General features: G+C 53.2%; 1 protein-coding gene across 1 annotated transcript in view; it reads left to right on the top strand.

Annotated features, from left to right (window-relative positions):
- The window catches only part of CPNE5 (copine 5), an 89,982-nt gene that overhangs the window by 37,126 nt on the left and 31,828 nt on the right, over positions 1 to 21,028 (top strand). The window contains exons 5-11 of the mRNA XM_029943164.1: positions 489 to 592; positions 2,238 to 2,277; positions 2,496 to 2,572; positions 4,296 to 4,355; positions 6,422 to 6,472; positions 6,786 to 6,849; positions 18,638 to 18,741. Of these exons, the coding sequence (XP_029799024.1) occupies positions 489 to 592; positions 2,238 to 2,277; positions 2,496 to 2,572; positions 4,296 to 4,355; positions 6,422 to 6,472; positions 6,786 to 6,849; positions 18,638 to 18,741 (500 nt within the window). The remainder of the gene's footprint in view (positions 1 to 488; positions 593 to 2,237; positions 2,278 to 2,495; positions 2,573 to 4,295; positions 4,356 to 6,421; positions 6,473 to 6,785; positions 6,850 to 18,637; positions 18,742 to 21,028) is intronic.

Raw genomic sequence — 21,028 nt, 5'->3', positions numbered from 1 at the left:
GAAGGACCGTGCTCATAGGGGTGAGCACAAGTTCAATGGTGGTTTAGAGAGAAGTAAGTCTCTGAGTGGAAGAATCAGGAAGGCTTCTTGGAGGAAACAGCATTGTCAAAGGACCTTGAAGAAATGGAAGGCATGCCTCTGGCACAAAAAGGAAGGCCAGGTGGAGGACAGAGCATAGGGAAAGACAGTGTGGTGGGAAAGGAAGACGGCTCAGGTGTCTCCCTATCAAAACCTTACAACTTGGGCCGAGCCTGGATAGAAGTAGGGAGAATAAAGCTGACAAGGGAGATTGGAGCCACTAGCGTGGGTGGTTTCCATTGTTAGAGGGATGAGGTCTCACCCTGGCTGGGGTAGGGGGTCGGGCCCAGGAGCTGGGATAGGCATGGCTTCCATTACTCCTGGGGCCAGGACTGAGGGGCTCTGAGCTCCGTGCTCTCCCCTGCCCCACCGGCCTGGCCCTGAGGTCCATGCCCCATTTTCTCTTGCAGTTCGGACGCACTGAAGTCATTGACAACACACTCAATCCTGACTTTGTGCGCAAATTCATCGTGGATTACTTCTTTGAGGAGAAGCAGAACCTCCGTTTTGACCTGTAAGTGGAAGAGGGTGCTGAGGGCGGGGCTGGGGGAGGAACCCCTGTGGGAGGGGGAGCTGTAGGACTGGGTCAACACTAGTTCCCCTCCCCTTACCAGAGAAGAGGGGGGAAATGATAGTAGAGGGAGCTTAGGGTTGGCCTGGAATAAAAGTGCCGACAGTTAGCGGAAGTCTAGCCCCACCTTCATCAGGAGATGGAAGAGAAGTGGGGAGAGAGAACAGAGGCTCCCCACCATTTGTCCCACTAAGTGTGGGGCACTGGGCAAGCCCTGACTCTAGGGGCCTGTTGAGGAAAGTTCTTGGGGGCAGCTTTAACTCCACCTCCAGGGAGTCTTTTTCTCCCCAGGTGACAGGGAGGTCCCCACTGACCACTCCCTCTGTCAGAGCCTGTTTGGGGAGAGGGTAGCCCCCGGTCTCCCCTCCTGCAGAGGTAACCTGGCTGATGGGGCTCAGAGCATGTGTGTGGGTCTCACAACGGAGCAGAGTGCCCCTCTGCTGAAGTTCAAGATGATGATGGGGGAGAGGGGTGCCTGGGCGGCTCAGTCTGACTTCAGCTCAGGTCATGATCTCATGGTCCGGTTTGTGAGTTTGAGCCCTGCATCGGGCTCTGTGCTGACAGCTCAGAGCTTGGAGCCTGCTTCAGATTCTGTGTCTCCCTCTTTCTCTCTGCTTCTCCCCAACTTGCACTCTGTCTCCCTCTCTCAAAAATAAAATAAAAACATAAAAAAAATTTGTTTAAGTTAAAAAAAAAAGATGATGTTAGGATTTCAGTCTGGTGAGCAGGTAGGAGAGTGTTGTTTTATTGTTTTTCCATGGCATGGGGTAGTTAGAAAGGACTGTGTCCCAGAGAATTTTGGACAGGGCGGACAAGAAGGGGGTTTGGGGCCTGAAGGAGCAAAGGAAAAAATGCAGTGGAAGGAAATGACTTTTCAGGGACTGATGGGTGACTTGCAGCTCATTGTTGAGAAGTCACCATTTTGGGACATCTGGGAGAGAGAAAGTGCTCAGGGCAGGTGTAGCACGGGAATGAGTGTCCCTCATGAGGCATCTGGGCCTGGATAGCCAACGTGACTGGAGAAAAGGGCCGCAGGTACAGCTCCAGGTGGGGACCCCAGGTAAAGAGAGGCGCCCAGCTGCAGGTGGGAAAGGTGAAGGTGTTGAATGCACCCCTTGTCCTTGAGTGACAAAGCCCAAGGTCAGGCTTGCCCAGCAAGATGACACAATTGGGGGAAAGTCAAAGGCCAGGTACTGAGCTTGCTTGAATGGCAGCCGAGCCTCAGCTGGGAAGATGGGAGAAGAGGCAGTTGAAGGGCAAGGTGGCTGAGCGCCTGTGAACCTGTAACGTTGCAGAGCAAGTTTATTTTCATTTTTCAATCTTGAAGGAGGTACAACATGCATATCGTGACATGTGCAAGTCTTAAGAGGCCGCCCCATGATGCACTCTTAGATGTTCACACTCACGTAACCGCCACCCAGATCAAGAGACAGAACATGCCCAGCACCCCACGAGGCTCCCCCATGCTCCTCCCCGCCATTCCTCCCAGAGATAGCCACTGAGTCAGAGCCTGGGTTTCTGGAGGATAGGGGCTGGGCTCAGCTCAAGGGCCTCAGCTGTCTTCACCATCTCTGTGTGTTCCTTGCAGCTATGACGTGGACTCGAAGAGCCCGGATTTATCCAAACACGTGAGTTTTGCCAGTGACCGCCCAGAGGTTCTGAACATCTCGTAAATGCCAATGTCTGGGTTGGCCTCAGACTTGGCTGTGACACAGACTGGGTGTCTGAGGCTGCCACCTGTCATTTCAGAGCCCTCGCGCTTCTAGGGAGGGGGTGATGGACGAGGTGGGGTGGCTGTGGGCAGGGTGGGTGACGCTGGTTTTTTCCTGCTCCCCTGGGTATGCAGGATTTTCTGGGCCAAGCCTTCTGCACCCTCGGTGAGATTGTGGGGTCCTCTGGAAGCCGCCTGGAGAAGCCCCTCACGTGAGTGTCAAGGGGAGTGGGGCCTGCCTGGGTTGCTTCCTCAGTGATGGGCCCACTTTCCAGCCACCCTTGGCTCAGGGTGAGGGCAAAGGAGACCCTGTGGCTCTGTCCTGGCAGGCCTTTTACCCCAGTTAGCGTGGAGGGACCCAGGCTTAGTTATTAGAGTCCACATTCCTAGAATGGCCTGTGACACCATCCAGTCCACTCCCACCTCCCACCCTTTCCATTGTAGAGGGGAAGAAACCGAAGCCCAGAGAGGGAAAAGTCCTTGCCCAATCGCACACAGCTAGGAAGATGGAGGCCTGGGATTTGGGAGTTCGCCTCACTTAGCATATTCCTGAGTGGTCATACCTGGTTGTACGCCAGACGTGGGTCTGGTGAGGCCCTCCTCCTCTCACCCTGCCCCGATGACCTGTGTTATAGAGCCGTAAGTGCTTTCAGGGCAAGCCATTCCTCTCGCAGGCTCCACGGTAAAGAATCCCAAGGCTTCTCATAGCGGAGCCTGCGAGTGCCTTGGGGACCAGCTGGGGCTGGCTGGGTAGTGAGGGTCCCTGTTTCTCAGGAAGCCCCAGGGACAGAACCAAGACAAGAGGAGCTGCAGACAGGAACAAGCATCCTGGCCATGCAGGAGGGTGGGCAGGAGAGGGAGGTCAGAGTGGGCTGGGCACCAGCCCCCTGCTTGCTTCTGCCAAGTTCACCCTGGCTGTGATTCCCTCGCTGTGATCAGTAACTGCAGAATGTGTTCTTGTCAGGGAGGGGGCCCTTTCTCCCAGGCCCTTGACTCTGACCCCCCACTAACTGGATGGTAACTTCAGGGCCCCCAGACTGGCCTCTCTGTCCCTGCAAAGGTTTCCTTCTCTGGGTTCATAGAAAATAACTATCATTTATCGACAATAGGGAACAAACCCAGGTTTGGGGGGCTCTGAAGTTTATAGAATTTGGGGTCCCCAGAGTGAGGTATATGTCTGCCCCTCTTAGCTCCCAGCCACCTGGGTCTAAACTCCATTTGTCCTTTGGGTCTGTTTCCTCCCTGCTGTCACCCGGCCCACCTTTGGAGAGGCACACCCTCTGGGGGATTGAGGGGGAGCTCGGCAGGAGACGGCTGGGGAGGCCAGCCTGGAGGGCAGGCAGGATCCTGGAGACCAGGGTTGGTGAAGGAGGGGCACCTGTTTCCCCCACTGGTGGTTTCAAGTGCCTCAGTCTCCCCAGAGAACCCCACACACAGCCGCTCTTCGCCGTGCGTCTCCTCTGAGCCAGACTGTGATCAGCTTGTCTGATCTCATGAGATTCACTCAGCAGGTCTCCCCCATTTCACAGTTCACATGCTGAGGCTCAGAGAAGTAGAGCAGTGGCTCTCAAACTGTAGCAGGCCCTGGCATCGTCAGGGGGGCTTGTTAAAGCACAGATTGCTGCCCCCCCAGCCCCAGTTCTGACCCAGTAAGTCTGGGTTGGAGCCTGAGAATTAACATTTCTGACACATTCCCTGGAGACGCTGATGGTGCTGGTCAGGAGGCCACACTTTGAGAACCCCTGAGGCCCAAGACTTCACACCAGGCCTTGGAAGGAAGGCCTCGCCTTCCTTTGGCCTGTGGCTTTTGGTCCTGTTTTGATGTCTGATCCAGAAGAGAAACCTATCTCCAAGAATTCCGATGCCAAGTTCTGTGGCCTCTCAGGATCAGGGTACGTGGCTCATGGCATGCTCTCTCTTCCTCTCTCTCCACAGGATAGGAGCATTCAGCCTGAATTCCAGGACAGGCAAGCCCATGCCGGCTGTGGCCAATGGGTAGGTCAGCAGACACCTCTGGTCCTGGAGTCCTCAGACATCCAGCCATCTCTGCAGAGGGTGCCCCAAAGGCCAGGCCCGGTCCCTGCTCCTGCCACTGGGCATCTAGCCCTGGCCAGGGGGAGAGAGAGGAGCCTGGGTCCCTCCTCCAGGATGCTGGCACTTTGGGCCACTCTGCAGCCAGCCCCTCCCCCACCCAGGCCTGTGCTCCTGGCATCCCCAGGCCCAGTGGCTCATGGGACTTCTGGGAGCAGGGTGGAGATCAGAGGTAGGGGCTGTTTCCAGTGCTCAGCAGAGGCTGGACACATTCTCTTCCTCTCTCCCTGGCCTGGTTTCTTTGGCCTCTCACCTCTTGCCCTTCTCACCTTCCTCTTTCCCTCCCTTCTCTTGATCTCCTGACTCCACTTACTCCACTTCCCCTCCATTGCTTCCACCGCTGGATGTCTGCCTCTTTGTGGAGAAGATTCTGCTAAATCCTCACTTTTTCTATTTGCTCACCAGCTGTGGTGGGCGGGCCTCACTCCCCTGGCCTCCACCCTGACCCTATGCTTTTGGCTGGCTTCCTGCAGCTGTGTGCATCAAAGGCGCTCCCTCCCCACTCGTGGCCTCTCCCCTGCCCTGGCTGGAGGGAGGGTCCTCCTCTGAGGATGTTGGGGGGCAGGACAGGGGCTATCTGCCTGCAGGAGCAGCCTGGAGGTGCTTCAGACAGATGGGCATTTTGGCTGAGTCAGCAAAGCTCCACTGGCTTCGCTGAGAGCTCCAGGGAGCAGGGTCCCATCACCGGCCACCAGAGCAGCTGGGTATGCGAGAGGGGCCTCTAGGGGCCCAGGAAGGGTACAGATGCTAATTTACAAGGAGAGTATGGAAGCAGCCCTTGGAGAGAGGGAACAAGTGTCAGGGAGAGAAGCAGAGAGGGAGGACCAGAAAGGTAGAGAGAGAGAGAGAGAGAGAGAGAGAGAGAGAGAAAGGAAGGCCAAGCAGGTGGGAGTGGCTTGGGTCTGGAGGGGAGGGAAGGGAAGATGGGAAGTAGGAGAGGGGCCCAGAGGCAGAGGGAGGAACAGATGGAGAAACGCTGGCGGAGGAGGCTGGTCTGTCTGCCTGGTCAGACACAGCAGAGCAGCCCCAGGGGAGGGCCAGACTGGAGCTGGGCGGGGGAGCAGTTGGAGCACTCCGCTCGGCTCCCCACAGCTAGGGTGACAGGCTGGCAGGCCCTGCCACGCATCCGTGATGGGAGCCTCCAGATGTGGCCCCTGCCCTGCTCACCTGATTTGGAGAGACCTGGGCCGACTCCCCGTCTGGGGCCAGCTCCCCTGCCTCCTCTACTTGAGAGCCCCTCTCTCCAGAAGCTGGCATTGCGGCAAGTTCTATCAGTGGTTCTCAAAGTGCCGTCCGCTGACAGCAGGCTGGCCTGAGGTGTGCGGCCGGATTTGGCCAGCTTTGCAAAATTGTAAAGGGAAGGAGGCAGGGAGGGAAGGGATGCTTCTTGAGGGCCTTCTTGGAGCCGGCACTGTGTGGGCATATTGGTAATAACGGAGGCTACAAGCACACTCGTTTTAGGAGCGAGGAAACCGAGGCTGAGAGAGGTGCAGTCATGAGTCCAAAGTCACGCAGCTGCTGGACAACGTGACTTTTTTTCTCCCTCCCTCCCAGTGGCCCCTGGCTGCACTGGGGATGCCCACCCCCAGGTTCATCCCAAACACCAGTGGGATGGGCTGGTGCCTGGGGGAGGGGTCCTTCCTGACCCGGGGAAGAGGTGGGTGCAGGCCCACCCTGGGAGGGATGCTTTGGATGGGCCGACTTCACGTCCTGCTTGCCCCCCCTCACTGAGTTGCCGCACGAATGGCCGGATCTATCTTCCCTGGAGAGACCCCAGTCAAGGAGTTCTAGGGGAGAGGGCCTGGACACGCTGCCCCCCAAGAGCATCCCACCCTCCGTCTAAGTCCGCCTAGCTGCTCTCCCTCCCATGGCAAACCGGAGTGGCGCAGAGCTGAAATGGCCTGGGACTCTGGGGGTCAGCCGGGTGCAGCAGGGTGGGGTGGCTGGCCCACGAGGTCTTTTGCCCACAGAAGTGGTCTTTGGATGGAAAGTTTGAGAACCACTGGTCTGGAAGCCTCCGGGTGAGTCTGGATGCTTTTCCACTTCTAGGACTTTCACTGCAGACACTACCCTTCCCAGCGGGGGCTCTGGGCTCTCTCGGGGAGCAGGGGGCGGGGCAGCTCCAGGACTGGGCCCCCCACCACCTGGCCCAGGAAGCAGTGCACCAGGCCACGCTGCCACATGTATTCCAGGAGACTCTGTCTTCTCAGGGGCTTTGGGCAGGTCTGCTGGGTGGGGGAGCGGAGAGGATGGGGAGGGCCAGTTTGGGGAGTGTTCAGGCTTGTGTGTCTGTCTTTGTCTGGCTCTCCATCCTTTCATCTTCTCCTCTCCCAGTGGTGTCCCAGGGAAGAAGTGTGGTACCATCATCTTGTCCGCTGAGGAGCTGAGCAACTGTAGGGTGAGTGTCAGAGGGAATCCAGGACAGGACCTGGTGGGGCTGGGGCAGTGACAGAGGGCAGGCTGCTCTCCCCGTGACCCCGGGACCACGCGTGTCTTTGGAGCGTATCTTGGGAAGGCAGAGCTCCTCAGTTTGACCTGGCTGTCACAGAATTCTGTAACATCAGAGCTAGAAGGTGTCTTTTCCTTTTTTTTTTTTTAAGTTTATTTATTTATTTGGCCGAGTGGGGGCAGGCAGGGGCAGAGCGAGAGAAAGAGAGAGAGAATCCCAAACAGGCTCAACACTGTCAGCACAGAGCCTGATGCAGGGCTCAAAGCCATGAACTGTGAGATCATGACCTGAGCCGAAACCAAGAGTCAGACAGTTAACAGACTGAAACACCCAGGCGCCCTGGTGTCTCCTCCTTTGTAGCAGAGCCCGCTGAGGCCCAGAAGGGGATAGAGCTTGTCCACAGTTAGCAGCGGAGCTGGTCTGGCCCGGGCCCCTGCCCTCCACACCAGGCCTCCTCCGTTCCCCATCATGGTCACCTCTCACATGTCTTTGAACCAAGACTGCTTTGGCTCCAGTGCTGGCAGCAGAAGGGCTTTTTCAGTTGTGGAGCCTGGGTGCTTGGCATTTCGTTATCATATCACACTTCTAGCTCTGGAGTGGGGTGACACCCTGCACGGGGCTGAGGGAGTGAGCCTGTGTGGTTGGGGTGTGTGTGTTGTGAAGCCAGAGTCTGTCATCTTTGGCGGCCCTTGGTTTTGCTTCTTCTGTGGGACTGTGGAGCAGCAGGGGTGGGGTAGCTGAGCACACCAATAAGGGGCTCAGGGGACCCAATGGCTAAACATAGTGACGAAACAGAGTGATGATGATAGTTATCATTGTCGGGCGATGGACATTTTTACATAAGTTATCACTACTCCTGGTAACAATCAGAAGAGGTGGGTACTATTGTTGTTCCCATTTTACGAATAAAGAAACTGAGGCTCAGCGAAGCTAAATCTCTGATGTTCAAGGACAGGAAGGGGGTCGAGTCAAGGTTCTAATCCAGGTCAGCCTGATTCTAAAACCTGGGCTCGTTCCCAGGCTCACATTGCCTCTGAGGTTAGTTAGAAGCTGCAGGTGGGAATGGGGTGGGTCCCAGGGAGACAAGGAGGAGGGAGCCACAGAGTGTGAATCCAGGACCAAGCCTGGGGGGACCTGGGAATCCAACTTCACACAGGGCTCAGGTTAGAGGGTGTAGGAGGGAGGAGGAGAAAACAGGACTTTCCGACCTTCCCGGGAAGTCAGTGCATCTATGGTATTTGTTAGCTATAAATATTTGACATATTAGAAAACCGAGTTGAGAAATTAAGAAAATATATGTTAATTCATTTAAAAATGACAACACTTTAACTTATTAAAGGATAATACAAATAACAACTTTTCTGAAAAATAGCTGCCTTTTCCAAAACAAAGTCACTTAGTGAGAAGAGTGGCCTTGTTTTGCATTTTTGTGAGTCTCTTTAATGTCACGCTGAATGGAAGAAGATTTAGAGTCTCATATTTGCTTCTGCAGTCAATCTGTTGTGATATCACTGTTAAGTAACTTCTAGAAAACTCCAGATTTTTAGATTTTAATAAAACTCATATTATTATGAACATAGCTGTGGCCTCATGAACCATCCCCTGAGGGTTCCTGATCCATACTTTGAGAACTGCTGCTATGGGGGTATAAAGTGTTAGCCAAGATTAATTGAGCAATTATTCTGAGCCACACACGGTGCTAAGTGGTTTAATGTATCAACTTCTCTATCTGTATTCATATGTGTGTGATGTAAGTACTATAGGTAGTATGATGTATTACATAATATCTGATATATTATGGTTTTTATTTTCCAAAGAGGTTAAATGACCTGCTCAAGGTCACAGAGCCACTGGGTAGGAGAGATTTGAACCCAGGCAGTCTGGTTCTAGAGCCAGGGTCTTTAGCCATTAGGCTGTGGGGTTCCAAACTCTGCTTCCAGGGGCTTCTGGTTGGAGAATAAGGCACGGAATGGATAGGACAGGGCAGTGTAGCGATGCCCCGGCCGACTTACACAGCCCCGCTCGTGCTGGCTTGTCTAAGTGTCTGTTGGCCTCAGTGGGTCTGGAGGGATTTGGCAGCAGGACTAAAGCCCCGGTGTAGGGTTCCGTCTGCCGTAGACACTCATCCACGATCCATCAGGAGGACTCTGTAACTGAGTAAAGCACAGACCGAATGCTTAGCCGCAGACCGAGGTGAAAACGAGTGTATGTGCGGACCACCCGGAAGCTGCTGGCGTGCAGGCGAGGGAGAGAGAACCGGCCGCGTGGCAGTAGAGCTTTGGAAGGTCCCCGGGGCCTCAGCTTCTCCATCTGTCCTGTTGGGGCTGATAGGGGTGTCGCGAGGATTAAAGGACCTCATGGAAGTGGTTCTAACTGGTGCCCAGGAAGGATGGAATCTGAATTCCTTGAAGCCAGAATCCCCTTGGCCCCCCAAGCTTCCAGCTCAGCGGGTGACTTCCTCTCCAGTTTATAATTAAATGAGATAATAGAAGTCAAAGTGATTTGGAAATTCTAAAGCTCTAGACAATGCCGGGCGGGTGCTGTCCTTGATCTCGTTTCCCACAATCTGCCCTTTATTATCTATCGGGCGCCTCCCTGTTCCTGCTCCTTCCCCACCTTCCCTGGGTGGGTGGAGGGGGGGGGGGAGGCGAGCACAGCTTCTGTGATTTAAGCAGTTCTGAGGCAAGGAGGTGGGGGGTGGGCTCCCTTCCTTCTTCTTGAGATTGTCAGCTTCTTTTCTTTTGGGGCATCTTTGGCTGAGTTCTGTCTTTCCCTAGAATACTTACAAGGAAGAGAGACTAATTCCCAGCATCTGGCTGAATGAAAATAATTACATCTGAGCTGCTTTGCGTCTGTGGCTCCAGATCGGCATTCAGGAGGAGGATCAAAGGAAGAGGGTGGAGTCTGAGGGTTTCTTTTTTTTTTTTTTTTCCTACCGGAGCAGGGCTTTCTGCTCCACTGAATGCATTCTGCCTCAGTAGACAAACCCTCCATTCACAGGGACGGTGTGGATGGTGGTGCCCAGCAAAGACTGGAGCGGCCTCCAGTGGGTCACCAGCGCCCTCTGATAGGTTACAGAACAGCCTTCCTTGTCTAGAATTTGAACACCAAGAAGGTTGCAACAGTTGGAATTTGATCCAAAATACCATTCAGTAATCCTTGATGTTGACCAGGAGGAGCTTAAGCTCCTGAAGGACCTCTGAATCACCAAAGATTTAATTATGTTCAGCAGTCATACTATTATTATTCTGTGTAATACTGACCGACATCTGCGTAGCCCTCACATTGACCGAGATCCTTGTGTTGATAGTCTACGGGATCCTCATTACAGGGCGGGAGGTGTGTCGGGGTGAGTGCCCCCAGTTCACGGATGGGAAGAGGTTGAAGGGCCAGTTTAAGATTGCTCACCCCAAATCCTCAGAGAGTATTTCCCTCACCCACAGTGCAGTCAGGAGCTTTATGGGACATGGAACAGGGATGGGCTTTGGGATCTTTGAGGGGCCAGTGGTTTCCAGCGGGTGTGATGAGCGGCTGGGCTTCTGGAGAGAGGCAGGGGGGGTTGTGGATGCAGAGGTTGGGCAGCTCCTTGCCCTCTCCTTCCCGGACCCTTAACTCCCCTTAACGCCAGCCAGACACTGAGCCCTTCCTTGCCACGGAGCCAGGAGTTCATGGCCAGACAGCACATCTTCACCGCATCCCAGTCAGGTCCATGTACACACTGCCAAGAGTGTGGCTCCCCGCTAACAAGCCTGGGAGTCCCAGCTTCTCATTGCAGCTGCCCCTAGACCACCCACCCCCACCCCTTAGATAGCACCAGCCTGCTCACGTGTTCATTCATTTCTTCCAGCAAACATGCTTTGGCTCAGTCCTTGCCACCCCCCCAAACCCTCACACCCCACCCAGAATTTCCAGTTTCGAGCGAGAGACAGAAATGCCAACCAGCAATCACAGTACAGCAGGAGTCCTTAATTCATCAGACCCATTGCCTCTTCTGTAATAGCAAGTATTTTACAGCACTCTTCACTATCCTGAAGGAAAATCCATGGATGATACCATATAATATGCCAAAACACATATGGTGAAGGAATAAGCCCTTACAGCTATCTGGAAGAAGATGGGTCCAGGCAAAGAGAACAGTTCGTGCAAAGGCCTGGAGCAGAGAGATAATGATAAGCGATGTCAGAGAGGTGAGGGTGTAGGTGGGAGTGGGTGGGAACCTTGCAGTGTGGAACCTTGTAGCAGAGCCGCTTAACAGTTTTGAACCTTGATAAAGTCAGAACTCTCACTGTTCTGAGGACAGATACCAGGGAGAGCCCAGTGTCTCCATGTGGGAGCCTAGGAAGAGTCCTGGGAGGAAGGGAGAAAGAGAAGAAGAGTTTAGGTGATGTGGGGGGAAGTGGTGGAGCTTTTCTGAGACTCCGAAGGCTGCGGGTTGGTATTTAGGAAATGCATGCTGTGGCTAGCATGGAGAGAGCCACCTGCACGATCACTGGCCAGCAGTCAAACCCCACCCTTCGACAAGTTAGTCTATAACTTTTGTGGTCTTAGGAATCATCCCTCCAGTTTAAAAAAAAGAAAGAAAAAACGAAAGAAAACAAAACAAAAACATTCTTTCCTGATGCTCAAAAAACAACACGTTCGTAGTGGATGTGTTAAAAAAAAATACAAAGAGATAATCTTTTCTGACATCTTAGTGCATTTGATACATTTCTTCCATTAAAAAAATTTTTTAAAGATTTTTTTAATGTTTATTTTTGGGAGAGAGAGAGACACTGTGAGCAGGGGAGGGGCAGAGACAGAAAGAGGGAGACATGGAATCCGAAGCAGGCTCCAGGCTCTGAGCTGTCAGCACAGAGCCTGATGTGGGGCTCAAACCCACAAAACTGTGAGATCATGACCTGAGCCAAAGATGGAGGTTAACCGACTGAGCCACCCAGGCGCCCCTTTTATAATTAGTAGAGTATGGTATTCAGACTTATTTTCCTATGTCATTAGATATTTTTTGAAAACATGGATTTAATAGCTATATATTATTCCTCTATTATACAGATGAGCCATAATTTATTAAATCTATTCTCTTCTAGGAAAAATGTAATTAATACTGCCCTGAACATCCTCCTAGCTGAATCATCCCATTTTTCTTTTGAGCTTTTGTTGATGGATTTTGGTTAGTATCCCAGACACATAGGCTCCATGAGTGGGAGGGAAAACAGTCAATCTGGGGTTTTCAGCTTCTGAATGACCAAATCAACAGATGTACAACTGATTAGATTGTTTGGGAAGTCAGCTATTAAGACAGCAGAGAAAAAACAGCTTGACCCCATGTGGTTATTATAGTCAACGTGTAAAGGCAGACTCAGACTCTTAGACCAACTTCTACACCCACCATCTATATTCCAGTCACCTCTAGCCTCTGTGGTCCTCTTGGACATCCGGAATGCCTATGCCCTGGGCCCCTGCTTCTGAAGTCTTGTCTTGGCAGCCCGGGTTTCCAGGCCCTTCTGGGAATGTGGACGCCCCTTCCCAGAGGTCAGTGCCCACGGAATTGCTCTGGACTCTGGGTTGTGTCCCCTCCTGCCAGAGTGCTGAATTTCAGAGTTGTAGCTAATGATCCTTTTCCATTTTACTTTTAATGTTTGTTTATTTTTGAGAGTGAGAGACAGAGTGTGAGCAGAGGAGGGGCAGAGAGAGAGGGAGACACAGAACCTGAAGCAGGCTCCAGGCTCTGAGCTGTCAGCACAGGGCCTGACATGGGGCTTGAACTCACAAAGGCAAGATCATGACCTGTCTCCAAGTCCAACACTTAACTGACTGATTCACCCACATGCCCCTGATCCTTTTTCTAATCTAATTGATGTTTTCTCTTTCTCGGGCTAAGAAAGACAATATACGAATTCCAGGAAATTTGTAAAACCTAGCAAAATTTGAAGAGAAAACAATAAATATCACCATGGTTCTGCCATCCATTTAAAAGTACTTGTTGGGGGGGGCACCTGGCTGACTCTGTCAGTTAAGCATTTGACTTGATTTCAGCTCAGGTCATGATCTCACGGTTCGTGGGATCAAGCCCCATGTCAGGCTCTGTGCTGACAGTACAGAACCTGCTTGGGATTCTCTCTCTTCCCCTTCCCCACTCTCACACACACACACACACACACACACACACACACACACACACACTCTCTCTCTCTCCCTCTCTCTCTCTCTCAAAATATATAAATAAACTTAAAAAGAAAACAACTATAAAAGTGCTTTTTAGGGTATAGTACATGAGCAGTGGGGCAAAGTGATTAAGAGCTTGGGTTCTGGACCCAGACCAAACACCATTGCTTACTTGCTATGTGACTGTGGGCAAGTTACTTGACTTTTCTGTGCCTCCGTTTCTTCTTTTGTAAAATGGCTTTATTTAAATTGTTGGTATTTTATTTATCATGGCTTTTGGCACTGATTTCGATTTTTAAAAGTGTCACGTTAAAATCTTTATTTTGATTCCTGAGATTTGGGGCACCTTTGAAATTTGCACCCACCTTAACTCTTGTTCTGATCCTGGAGCATGCCAGCAAGACCCAGCTTTCCGTTCTCCCCTCCGGGGTGTTGCTACCCTCCCCCCCCAGCCCACCTGCTGACCTCTGGGCCTGACCTCAGACCTGCCTGGCCCTCTCAGGGCCTGAGGGCTGGCACTAGAGTGGGCCAGGCCACCCTGGAGAGAAAGGGTGTTTGCTGTAGTCTCCCGAGCAGCCTGATTAACATGCGGAAAGATGCAAATTGAGGCAATCCTGCTGTTTTAGAACTTAATATGTTTTTTTTTAAAAAGATAGGGCGAAAAGGCAGAAATTGCAGGAAATTATATATTGCAGGAGTTGTTTATCTTCTCCGCAGTTGATTCCAGAGACGCTTCTGGTTTGCGAACAGCGTTTTGTGTGCTCAGAGAGCCCCACCCTCCAGCTGAAGCTATCAAACGGGGGGGGGGGGGGGGGGGGGGGGGGGGGAGGTGGACCTCTGACCACGGCCAGAATTCCAGAATTTGCTGCCTCCTAATCCTGCTGGCCCCGTCCACCTGCTGCCACTTCCCAGCCTCTTCCTGGGGTCCGTTCACTAACCCACGTTTGAGGGGGGCAGTCAAAGCCTTGTTCAATGCTTTGACTGTGGCCATAACTCAGAGCCGCCTTCAGAAGTAGGGTCCCCAGACCACAACAGTTTCCGGTCTCAAGGACTCCCCGGGGCGTGCTCACCCATGAGGGAAGAAACTTGCTTTCGTTACAGCCTAGAAATCTCACTGAAGGTCTGTTGGGTCCCTGTGGATCCGACAGAGGCACAGCAGTGCCCGTGATCATAATGGGCTTTTGGTGAATGATTCTGGGTCTAGATTGTGTTAGGAAGGGCAGGGCAGGCTGAGCGACAAAGTGAGCCACCAGTAACACCACCTGTATTTGCCATCAGTGGGGAATGAGGTGTGGCTCCCTGGAGCCTTTTTCCAGTTAGCTGAATTTTAGAGCCAGTCCTCTTTTTTTTTTTTCTTCCCTTTTCTTTAATTTTAACTAGTTTGCACGGAGGAGGCCTTTCTAAAATGGATTTCACACTTCTCTGACTCTTCAAACGGAGGCTACAGAACATAAACTAAACTTATCTCAATGATTCGGAGGGTCATCGTTTGGAATCCCAGTTATTAATCTTTGGAGCCAGACCGTCGTGGTCCAATCCCAGCTTCTCCTGTTATGATCCAATCGCAGCTTCTCCTGTTAATAACTGTGTGGCTTCAGGCTAGGACGTTAACGTCTTGGGGCCTCAGTTTCCTCATCTCTAAAATGGGAATAATAATAGTACCTACCCCATTGGGGCAGTTGAGAGCATTAAATGAATTAATCACCATAAAAATAGTGCTTGGCACATGCATATTAGGTCGACCCATAGTATGGGCCACGAATTTTCCTAGGTAGGCAGTTTCAGAGGGTCCAGCCTGGTGGGATTCCACAAGTGTTGGTTCTTGTTCTTACAGCAGCTCCGTGCTAGGCTCTGTGGACTGGTATTCAACATATGCCATTTGCTTCAGCCTTTCTGAACCTCATATTACTCTGTTACTCTAAATATTACTCTGTTTTTCCAGAGGAGAACACCGAGGCTTAGGTTAAGTTGCTTGTCAGAAGCTGCTGAGCTGATAGACGGCAGAGTGGGCTTCCAGCCAGGTGGCCTTGGCTCCTTTGTACTATTCTCTTCAGGTCTTATGCCAGGGACAGGAGCCCTCTCGGGAGCACCGAATGGTTACAATCTATTAAGTTCTGTATCGATTTTGTCCTCTAATTCCTGCTCCCCCTCCTGATCTTGCAGGGCTTTGAAGGGTTCTCCTAGGGAGCAAAAGTGAGAGCTTTTCCCCCTGGAGTTGTTGGGAATATATATGTAGAGCCAACCAACCAGTGCAGGTTGCTGTGCGTGGCTTGGCCTGTGCTCATTCAGGTGCAGGTGTCTTGCAGGTGACCTCCAGGTGTGTGGCGTCACATCTGGAGATGCAACCCAGCCGTAGCCTGGGGAAGCTGGTGGGAGGGTTCGGGATTCCCAGACTGTCCCGAGTGCCAGCCTTCCCCGCCCCCGCCCCTGTCCCAGTGCACTCCCTGTAGCATTAGTACGGAAGCCCAATTTGCCTGGCGTTAAAAGACAGGGTAGTCACCCTGTCCAGCATGTCACTCTACAGATGAGTAAACTGAGGCTGAGACACCAGCACTATGGGCACCTTGCTGGCTATTTCCACTGCTGTCCTCAGCAACATCTGAGAGGTCAGTGTTTTCTTTTCTTTAAAGTTTATTTATTTACTCAGAGGAAAGGGGTGGGGGGAGAGAGCATCCCAAGCAGACTCCACATTGCCAGCACGGAGCCCAATGCAGGGCTGGAACACACGAGCCGTGAGATGGTGATCTGAGCCAAAATCTAGAGTTGGGAGCTTAACCGACTGAGCCACTCAGGTGCCCCAGGAGGTCAGTGTTTTCTGATGCCACTGCCCACTGCCTCTGTGGGGAGGAGCCAAGGCTGGCTTCATGGGCCCGTGTATGATCCGTGCAGTGATACAGGCCCCAAGCTCGGCTTAATGCCCTGCTCTCACATTTTTTCTTTGCAGTGGGCCCACAAATGATCTAGCCAGTGCTGGCAGGAGGCCAGCCTTTGACTAGGCTGTGGGATAGAGCTTCCCCTGTGAGGCATTTAAAATGCTACTGGGGCGCCTGGGTGACTCAGTCGGTTAAGCATCCAACTTCTGCTCAGGTCATGATCTCATGGTTCGTGGGTTCGAGCCCCACATCAGGCTCTGTGCTGACAGCTCAGAGCCTGGAGCCTACTTTGGATTCTGTGTGTGTGTGTGTGTGTGTGTGTGTGTGTGTGTCTGTCCCTCCCCCACTCATGCTCTCTCTGTCTCTCAAAAATAAATAAACATTAAAAAATTATTTTAATAAAATGCTTCTTCCATGTAGTAGTGGATGGAATCAGAACTTTCTTCTATGGAGAGACAGGCTAGAGATCTTTTTCAGAGGATAAGAGGAAAAGCCCTGAAGTCTGCCTGCCTCAGTTACCCTCTGCATGGCGGTGGGCATATAATAGCCTTTAAAAGCCTCAGTGTCTTCATCTGTAAAATGGGGAGAGTAGTGGAGTTACTTTGTATGCTCTTTATGAGGATTCAATAAAATAACATATGTAAAGAGAAGGCTTAACACAGTGACTTGTATATAGTAAGTGCTCAATAAGTCAGCGATTCTCTTATGCCAGGTCTGCAGTCCTAGATTTCTCTGGAGCTCTAGGATTCCTGGGGCTATTAAGCCTTGCAGACCCCCTTGCAGTCCAGCTCCTTCTTCCCCTCGAGTTGGCCATGAAGAGGGACATGATGAGAGCCGCTGTTCCCTGGGCACCTCTGGGCTGGCTGCGGTGTGCCTCGGCACTGCCCCTCCTCAGAGCCTCAAGTGGGTACTTCCGTCCCAGGTCCCAGATTAACCAGAGGCCAGCCCCTCCCTGCCCAACCCCCCCCCCCACCCAGCCCCCAGGGGACCGAGCCTCACAGCAGGAACTCACCGTGACTCTGCTGGATGCCAGCCGGGGACCTTGGGCAGGTCAGCTGCTTCCACCCCAGCTTCCTCAGTGATAAAAAAGCAACAAAGGATTACTTCTCGGGCTAAAGGTCATAAAAGAGCTCAGTGACTTGGCTATACATATGGTATCTGAAAATGTTTGTTGAATGAATGAGTAAATGAATAAATGAGTGAGTGAGTGGGCGGACGCTCAGTGTTTGCTATTATCAGCTGTCCTTGAGGGGAGGCATGTGGGGAGGGGGGCGGGGCAGGGACAGAGGCCACAGACTGGTGTGTGCAGGGAGGAGCAAGTGTCCAAATAATCGTAATGGCTTGCACATCCGTGACATCGAGTGTGCACCATACAGTGTTTTCCGCAGTATGCTCCTATTAATTCACTTCAACCTCAACAATAAGCCTATGAGGTCGGTACTGCTGGTAGCCAATTTTACAGACAAGGAACTGAGTCCAGAGAGGGTGATTAGTTTGCCCTAGGACACACAGCTAGAAAGGGTTGGAATTGAAGCCGGCAGCCTGGCTCCAGTGACCATATCCTTATCCATTATACCACCGCCCCCGCTACCAAGCCTTTGACCATGCCCTTCAAACCTGTGGGAGGTCGCCCTTTCATCTCTGCCACCATTTGGGTCTTCACTGGGCTGTGAGACTGAGCCCAAGAGACCCTCCTCCTCACTGCGAGGAAGGGGGCAGCATGAGAGCTAGGTGAGTCCCCAACAGGCAGGCCCCAAGGACTAGAAGACAAAGCTCCGAGCTCTGGCCAGGTGGCAGGAGATTTGTCAGGATGCAGAGATTTCAGGTTGAGGAGGCCACACGGGGATGGGTAGAGAGAAGGGCATGGGGGTGTTTCTGCCCAGTGCCCTGTCAGCCATGGCAAACTGAGGGGCTCGGGGTCACGTGAGGGGAGGGATCCAGCAGTCCTCACCAGGGCCTGTCTACCTTCTTTGTGCTCATGGGCTGAGTATGGAGTCAGCCGGGGCCATGGACCGCCAGGGGAGTCAGAAACCCAGGGCTCTGCCTGGTGAACTTGGGGGCATTGTCGCTCCCTACTCTGAGCCTTAGCCTCCTCAGCTGTAAAAGGGGCCATCCCTACCTTCGAGAGCTGGGTGGGCCTCTCCTGGGTTACTGGGTGTGAAAGCAATGCCTCCTCTGGGCTGACCTCCAGGAGCCACACAGGGTGTGAGAGAATGAGGCAATGTGGACAGAAGCCAGGGCTTTGAGGTGGGCAGTCCAAGTTCAGAGTAGCCTTGAGGTTAGCCATTACAACCCATAAAATAGCAACAAAGTGGGGTGCCTTAACATTGACGTGCCTGCACTCTGCCATGTGCTCTGCATTTAGTCCTCGCGGCAGTGCTTTGAGGGGTGTACTGCTGTCAGCCCTGTGAGAGGGAAACTGAGGCTCCGAGCACTTGCCTCCCTGGTCCGAGCTAAACCGCTGCGTTATACCTGCTCGGTGGGGTTTGAAGATCAAATGAGACCCTCTGAAGGGTCAGCCCAGCGCCTGGCCCTTGCTTGGTGCGGGGCAAATGTAACCTGCTGTCCTTTCTAACCAGCCCAGTGCTTGAATCCTCCTGTTTTCCAGGGCTCTGAGGCTGTGTTTCCACAGGGGTTGGGGCACCTTCCAGCCTTCTCCTGCCTCACACCCCTTGTTCTCCACCCCCCTCTCGCCCACCCAGGATGTAGCCACGATGCAGTTCTGTGCCAACAAGCTGGACAAGAAAGATTTCTTTGGGAAGTCCGATCCCTTCTTGGTGTTCTACAGAAGCAATGAAGATGGAACGTAAGTTCTCTGGCAACGCTTCCCCCCATTCCGGAATCAGGATGGAGGGTGTGTGTGGTGATCCACCAGGCAGGAGGGCTTGGGCCCACCTCCTCCCAGTGCTGCCCTGGTGCTCCTGCTCAGGGTGCAAGTCAGGGGCTCCAGGCTGGTACCCTGACACATGGTAGGGACCGGTGTGTGTGTGGCGGGGGGGGGGGGGGGTGGCTTCCAAGCCGGCAGTGCCATTCTGAGAGGCTCAGTAATGGTGGGTGCTAGGTATGTTGGAGGTGAGGGGCGTGGGCCAAAACAGGGCTACGCTGGGAATAAGGGGCTCCTCCGATGGCCCCTTCTTCTAACACACGCATCCGTGCCTATCTCCAGCCTGCCCCCCCTCCTCTACCCGCAGCCCTCTCGATGCCCCACTACCGCCTGTGCCCTCCACCCAACTACCAGATGCTCAGCATGGCAAATCTGGACCCTTTTACCTGCTGAGCCCCGCACCTTGCCACAGGCTTCATTCAGAACTGCACACGTCTTCAAAGCCCCCATTTCCTTCTCTTCTCTCCTCTCCTCTCCCTAATCTAGAAGCCACCCACAATATGACGGAAACACACACAACACGCTGGCAAATGTAGGTCAGCCATGCACACAGATGCGCAGATTCTAGGTTGAGGGTCTGGGGACCTCGGTCCGCCCCACCGACTCGCTGTGTGACCCCGGGGCAAGTTATGTCCCCTCTCTGGGCCTGTCTTCTCATCAGTAAAATGAACCAGTTGGATCAGAAGGTCTCCATGGTCTCTTTAAGCAGCACAGCTCTGGGAGGCTGTGGCCACTTACAGCTGGGATCCTGCGGAACCAGGAAGCAATGGGGCCAGGGAGGTTAATTAGAGAAACGCCGCTGCAGAAGGGGAGCTTGGAAGCAGGTTTTAAAGGAGAGGAAGAAAATAGGTCCGTGGGGGAGGAGCAGGGAAGAATAATAGGCTAGGGAAAAGGCAAGTGAAAGCAGGGATGCCTTGTGCACAGGGGTAAGAAACGCATCCGCCAAGTTCCCCTAGGTTCTGAAAGTCGGTGTGTGTGCGTGTGTGTTGGGGGGCAGGGAGGAGAAGGAAGGAGGTGTGTTTCAGTTCGAGGGGAAAATGGATTTTAAAATCTGAAGGAACAAAACAAGGGAAATTAGGTGTGATCATTTGCATAACAAAAGGAGTCTTTGTCTCACCAAAGGACTCCCAGCAGGATTTCTTTAAATAATTCTTGTTGACTTTGACTTGACTTGAGGGAGGGAGGAAAAGGGCCCAGTGGGGTTCTGGGCGCCCCCGGAAAGGAAGTGTCCCCACTGGTCCCCTCGGGAGAGGCAACGACGCAGGGCCAGGCCAAGATTGGTCTCCGAGGTGAAGGCCACAAGTGAGGGGCTTGGGTTTGGGAGCAGGAGCGGGTGCGTTGCCAAGCGTTTGCCGGTGATTGTTCTAGCAGAGCCTGTGTAGGACGGGTGGGGGGGCAGGGAGGAGGGAGAGACTCGTGACTGACACCCCTAACAGGTGGGAGGTGCTGCGCGCAGGCGAGCTGGGCTGTGGAAATGCAGGGAGGAAGCCGGGAGGGGAAGATGGGGGCAAGGACAGTGTGTGGACCTCACTCGGCAGGCCTCGGGTGGCCCCTGGAGGCAGAGCCCCCTCCTCCCTGGTCGTGGAGCTGCGGGGAACCCAGAGTGTTAAAAATGGCAGGGAGCGGGTCAGATGGGGGAGGCCACGGGAGTCTGTCTGGGGGCGAGTTTCACTTGAAGCGTGGGGGCTGGGTCTGTCCAGCAGGGGGCGCAAGGACAGCTGGGGGGGGGGACCCACCCAGAAGCCCCCAAGGGTGGGCCAGTCTGCGGGCACAGGTCAGAGGCTGAACTGAGGAGGAGAGAGCGGAGAAGACGTCCCCAGTTAGGAAGAGGACAGGAGGAAGGTCAGTGAGGGAACCCAGGAAGTGGAATGTTGTGCCTGCCTCCCCAGGAGGGAAGGAGGAGGCATGGACAGAGCACCCCTGTGCTGCAGGCCCTGCAGCCTGTCCTGTTCAGTCCCAGTCGCTCCTCTGGGATCCAGAGCGTGATGGAGGGCGGGGCTCCCCCTGTCTGCTGTGTAACTTAAGCAAGTGTCTTAACCCACAGAACTTGCTGGGATGATGGAAATGTTCTGTGTCTTGCGGTCCAGTACAGTCGCCAGTAGCTGCATGTAGCTATTGAGTACATGAAACGGGCCATGTGACACAGGAACTGGATTTTTAATTTAATTGAAGTTAATTTAAAGGTAAACAGCACCACGAGGCTACCATT

This window comes from Suricata suricatta, chromosome 7 (genome assembly GCF_006229205.1).
Source record: "Suricata suricatta isolate VVHF042 chromosome 7, meerkat_22Aug2017_6uvM2_HiC, whole genome shotgun sequence".
NCBI classification, from domain to species: domain Eukaryota; kingdom Metazoa; phylum Chordata; class Mammalia; order Carnivora; family Herpestidae; genus Suricata; species Suricata suricatta.
Note: the sequence above shows the minus strand (reverse complement) of the source record. Positions and strands in the feature narration are given on the sequence as shown.